Source organism: Herpailurus yagouaroundi, unplaced genomic scaffold, assembly GCF_014898765.1.
Source record: "Herpailurus yagouaroundi ecotype Mexico unplaced genomic scaffold, PumYag 403, whole genome shotgun sequence".
NCBI lineage: Eukaryota > Metazoa > Chordata > Mammalia > Carnivora > Felidae > Herpailurus > Herpailurus yagouaroundi.
This window is the reverse complement of record NW_024412620.1, coordinates 2,141,030-2,146,746: the sequence shown is the minus strand read 5'-3', so window position 1 is coordinate 2,146,746 and position 5,717 is coordinate 2,141,030. Positions and strand designations below refer to the sequence as shown.

General features: G+C 42.1%; 1 protein-coding gene across 6 annotated transcripts in view; it reads left to right on the top strand.

The window, feature by feature from the left end:
• The first annotated feature begins 387 nt into the window (after positions 1 to 387).
• Positions 388 to 5,717, top strand: part of YOD1 (YOD1 deubiquitinase) — a 30,992-nt gene continuing 25,662 nt past the window's right edge. For 4 of the 6 annotated variants that reach the window (XM_040463493.1, XM_040463499.1, XM_040463500.1 and 1 more), the window contains exons 1-2: positions 388 to 513; positions 1,087 to 1,246. Coding sequence is in view for 2 of the 6 variants with exons in the window: in XM_040463501.1 (XP_040319435.1) it covers positions 904 to 1,246; positions 2,304 to 3,007 (1,047 nt within the window). In the remaining 4 variants the exon portion in view is untranslated. Of the gene's footprint in view, positions 514 to 552; positions 1,247 to 2,303; positions 5,560 to 5,717 lie in introns of those variants that run through there. The other 2 variants (XM_040463501.1, XM_040463492.1) reach the window with 2 other exon arrangements.

Below are 5,717 nucleotides of genomic sequence, written 5' to 3'. Positions count from 1 at the left end.
GCTTTTTACAACAACCAGTATAACTGCCTTATCTGTACCAATACAACTCTATGCATTCAGCAAGTGTTTGTTGAACGCTTGTTTGGTGAGGCACAGTCCTTGGTTCTAGGGATACAGGGTTGCCAAAGGTCACATAATCTAGCATTACCACGTGGCTGTGAAATTCGGTGGGTATGTGCCCTTTACACCCCACCCTCTCTCCTGATTACAGTGAGTACTTGCAACCCTGAAGGCAGGAATGGAGTCGTCTTCATATCTCTATACCCAGAGCCTGAACTGGAATCCGAATGACAAACATTCCTTCCTCTTCCTTAAACTGCTACCACCCACGTGTAGCAATTGCCCTAGGCCCAGATGATGACCTCATACTGCGCTTTCTGATGTGGCAAATGGACATTTTCAAGTTACAGCGTCGAGGTGGCCAGGCCAGTTGTCTGGCTCCCTTAACCTCAATGAGTCAATGTTTGCTGCAGCCACGAGCCTAGTCACGAGTGTCTGATTGTTTTTTGACAGGTATTTTGACTCACTGACCATTCTTGGTATTCATTTGCGTTCTGAACTATGACTCTATTTCTCCCGGTGTAGTTTGGAAGCCCCAATTTACTAATTTCCGACCTCACTCACTGCAAGGTTACATTCCAATGTACCCGATTCAGGAACTCCTTCCTCCGCCCTCTTTCCTTGAGCATATATGCTGCCAACGCAGAAGGCACCTCACTCGTTCGACAGGTAGCAAAGCCACTTGTACTGGAGTAACAGGGATAAATCTTCATCCTTTGGCTCCTGCAGGGTTGGCGGCAGAGAATTAGTTGTCACTTTAAGAGAGTTCGCGCATCTTAAAGTGCTAAAGCTTACGCTACACCAAAAGTATCGCGAGAACTATAGCCACTGCGCTTTCTCGCGATGTTTGGCCCTGCAAAGGGTGGCCATTTTGGAGTCCACCCGGCGGCTGGTAGCCCCGGCGGCGTTTGCCAACCCGCTGCCGGGACCAAAGCTGGCCCCACGGGTGTCTGGCCTGCGGGCAGCCGGACCGACACGATGTGGCGGCTCCGCTGCAAGGCCAAGGACGGCACCCATGTTTTGCAGGGGTTGTCCAGCCGGACCCGAGTGCGGGAACTCCAGGGCCAAATTGCCGCCATCACCGGCATCGCCCCCGGCTGTCAGCGAATCCTCGTAGGATACCCGCCCGAATGCCTGGATCTCAGCAACGAGGATACCATTCTTGGGGATTTGCCCATCCAGTCAGGTAGGGAATCGAGGTTGGGGCCAGGGAAAGTCCTGGGAGGACGGAGAGGGGCGTGGGGGGAAACAGAGAACTGATCCAGGCAAGGTAGCTGTGGGTCTGTTGGGGGTTTTGAGGACAGGGCTAAGGATAAATTAAGGAACGGAGAACTCTGACGGAGGCCGGGGCAAGTATCTAGCAACTCTTCGCCCACATACCTGGTTGAAAGAGGGAGGGAGGGCCCAACCCGTGTGAGAAGCCCAAAGCCTCGGGGTTCCCCCCTTCCTCAATGTGCTTTCTGGTCTGCCTCGAAAACGTCTCATTCATTTTGTTTTTTTCTGAGTCCACAAACATCCAATAATAATAATAATAATAATAATAAGGCCTATTTTCTCTATCCTGATGGCTTTTTCTCCTCTATCTCTCTAAAAATAAAAGAGCAGGTCTGAAGGATGCAGAATACTTTTTTTCGCTTTCCTGGTTGGTTTTTGCAGTCACCTTCACGTAGAGTTCGTTGTACTCATTTTAGAGTATGCTTTTACACATCCACCGAAGGCCCTTTCAAATTCTAAACAACAGCAGTTATTTCTGTCCGCTATTAAAACTTGAACAGCAATATTGACCATTAAAAGCTTTTAGCTGTTGTGTCAAGGATCCTGTAAACACTAAACTGGGTAGATAAAATGTTAAGCTTCAGAGGACAAGAACCCCCCTAGTGGCCTAGTCTTGGGTAAACACCTTTTGGAAGACGAGTGCTTTTAAAATGCAGAGAGGGAGCTTAAGGAAATTTTGTTGTTGAAGTGTATCTTTTCATGTAAGTATAAAGGTGTATAACCAGGGCTCCTTAATTGGAATGCCCCCTCAAATGTTTTTCCCTTTGGTCTGTTTTCGTCTTTATGAAGAGTGAGGAACAAGAGGTGTTACCGATCACTTGTTTGCAAAGCTGTATTCTCCCCAGTAACCCAGTTTATCTTTTTTTCTTTTTTTAACTCTTCCTGTTCGTAATTTGCAAACTTGGCTATGAACAACGGATTTCATCTATAATGTCTCTGCAGTTCTGGCTTTGTTTTATTTTTAACAGGCGACATGCTGATCGTTGAAGAAGACCAAACCAGGCCCAAAACTTCACCTGCATTTACAAAACATGGTGCTCCTAGTTATGTCAGGGAAACTTTGCCTGTGCTTAGCAGAACTGTGGTCCCGGCAGACAACTCTTGCCTCTTTACCAGTGTATACTATGTTGTAGAAGGAGGAGTCTTGAATCCAGCTTGCGCCCCAGAGATGAGACGCCTCATAGCACAAATTGTAGCAAGTGATCCAGACTTCTATAGTGAGGCAATACTGGGAAAAACAAATCAAGAGTACTGTGACTGGATCAAAAGGGATGACACTTGGGGAGGAGCTATTGAGATATCAATTTTGTCCAAATTTTACCAGTGCGAAATCTGTGTGGTGGATACACAGACAGTAAGAATTGATCGTTTTGGAGAAGATGCAGGATATACCAAAAGGGTCCTGCTTATTTACGATGGCATCCACTATGACCCGCTTCAGCGTGTCTTCCCTGACCCAGACACCCCGCCTCTGACCATTTTCTCCTCTAACGATGATATTGTTCTTGTACAAGCACTGGAATTAGCAGACGAAGCTAGAAGAAAGAGACAGTTCACTGACGTAAACCGCTTCACCCTGAGATGCATGGTGTGTCAGAAGGGATTAGTCGGACAAGCAGAAGCAAGGGACCACGCCAAGGAGACAGGCCATACCAACTTTGGAGAAGTGTGATCTATGCATGATGAGGACTGCCGCCTACTACCTCACAGATCCAGAAGGCTCTGGGTTTTCCAATAAGCTATTCGTACCCCTAAAGAACAAAGGAACACAGTGTTCGAACCATCTTTTTTAACTTAAAACCACTAAGACCCTGAAATTCCTTGTCAAGATTAAAAATGAGTGTGCAAGTTTACAGATGTGTGTCTCCAGTGGTGATACATGCCCTTTTTCTGCTGGGGTGACAGACCAGGTGGTCCTTGCCACTTACTGACACTCACTGGAAGATTGAGTCCTGGTATTATAAGCTAGCACCCAGCAGCTTTAACTTGTAGAAGAAAACAACTGCGTATGTTGGGTAATGCGGAAGGCCTCACGTGAGGCCACTGGACATCGACCACAGTGTCTCCATAATTGAGTCCTTTTAAAAACTCTGGAGTAATAATTTTCTAAATTGTGCATCGATTCCTCAAATGAAGATACACAGAGTTGTCAAAACTGATTTTATATTACAATTTGGTAGACTTTATAAATGTGTACTTAACCAGTTATAAGTACATTACAAGCAATTTTTACAGGGATGAGTCTGTTCCTTGAGAATGTTACCTAAGGAACTGGTAGTACCCAATTTAGGATTTCTAGTGTATAAAAGGAGAATGTATGAGGGAACAGGTGCCTGAGCAGCTTACTAAAGCTTTAAAAGACCGTTGGCCTCGTGTTTTAATGCAACTCATTTATTGATGTTTGTCACATTGGATAAGAATTTTTAATTAAGCAGGGTATTTATTTGTAATTGAAGTTTCTTGTATTTTGAGTGCTTGATTTTTTTTTTTTTTTAATGATTTATCTGGAGGGATTCACTCTCCTCAGCTTTTTCTCCAGCTCCTAAACAGTCTTCATCTAAAGGGATAATGCTGTGCTTTGATTTGATTTTTGTGAGATCTTTTCTTACCTACACAGTACTTACTTTCATGCGAGCCTTATCTGACCACTAATGCTCTTTTGAATAATTTCACATTTCCGCAAATTAGCACTTTGCTTATCTACTATCTTTTACTTTGACTTTTGAAGAGTTTTAAAGTAGCGGGGATAGTAATGTTGAATGAATTTGTTTCACTTCCAAAATATGACCGTTTTTAAATCCTTGCCTTATCCAGCTTTTCTCAGAATTCTGCTTCCTAATATTAGATGTGTACTCTTTTGCTTGGTGGGCTGACCTGCGAGGCACACCCTCTAAAATTAGCTTCACCATGAGATCTTCCAGATAAAAGTTTCCTACCTCTTTTCTTAATTCTTCTGAAGATCAGGGATGCTAAATTATAATTTGTTATGTATTATCTCACAAAATGTGAAGAGGTTTAATGTTGTGATGCTTTGTTATCTTGGTCTCATTTTTGATGAAGTGTCTCACTTAGAATACCAATGGAATATTTTAAAGCACTTCTGTCTCTTTCAGCTTCTCTTCTTGGCAAATGTTTTAAAATTGAGATTTACTTTTAGCACTTCACTTGGTGGAGGTGGCCATATAAAATTAGGAACATGGAAACAATGCAGTGGACAAGTTCCTTTGAGGAAGAATTCACAAAGTATGCTTGAAATCATTAGGTGACCTTTCTTGAGTACCTTTTTTGTGAATAACTACTTTAGGCATTGTAAATTATGGTCAGTATAACTTAAATTAAGTGTTGAATTTTCTATTTTACTGAGCCTTAAAATAGCACTTGTGAGCTTGAGATACTTAATGTTTGGCAATCATACGACGTACAAATGAATGTGTTTGAAGATCTCTTTGCACCTGGCTGTCATCTTGGTCTAAAGATTTTTGTATCTCTCATTTCCCCAGAAAATAAGTTTAAAACGAGAAGTTACGAGAATACCCACTGGGCAGCATCCATCAGATTGAGCTTTACACATCACCATTCATAAAGCTTGCCTTCTTAGGTACTTCAGAAGCCAAATTTGACATTTGCTTACTGGGATTTTAGACAGGTTTATTCATGCAATAAATATTTATTGAGTAATTTATAATATCCCAGGCATGTATTGATATGTGTCCCAGCATAAAATTCTGTCACTTTAAGATGGAGTGTATCTTATCTATGTTGGATTAACTTAACAAATAGAAAGAGATAGAACCTGATAGTTCATAAAATTAAACCCCTTCATTTTTCAGTGTTTTTGTTTGCATATTTAAGCTCATGCTCTTATACAAAGCAAGTGTCAAGTATTTATTCCGGGGATCTTACTCTATTTTACCTGTTACATAGGTTGTCCATTCACCACTGGACACTGATCACTCTGTCAAATTGCTGTCAATAATGAGTTATAAATTAACCAGTTGCTGAAATTCAGCACTAGGACTTGAATGTTCTGATCATGGAAAATCCAAGATGATGCATTATTTGCGGACAGTTTGTTTTAGTTATGGAGGAGTAAAAACCCAAACTTGTGCTCATTCGAAACTCAAGCTTGTAAACCTCACAGAATTTAAAGTTGTTTTTTTGTTTTTTTGTTGTTTGTTTGTTTGTTTGTTTGTTTTAACTGCACTTATTGAACTCTTAAAATCAGTGTTGGGTGTTGTTGTTTTTTTACTGTTTTATTTATTTTTGAGAGAGGGAGATAGGATCTAAAGCGGGCTCCACGCTGACATTCGTGTGTCCGATGTGGGGCTTGAACTCTTGAACCGGGAGATCATGACCTGAGCCAAAGTTGGACGCTCAACCAA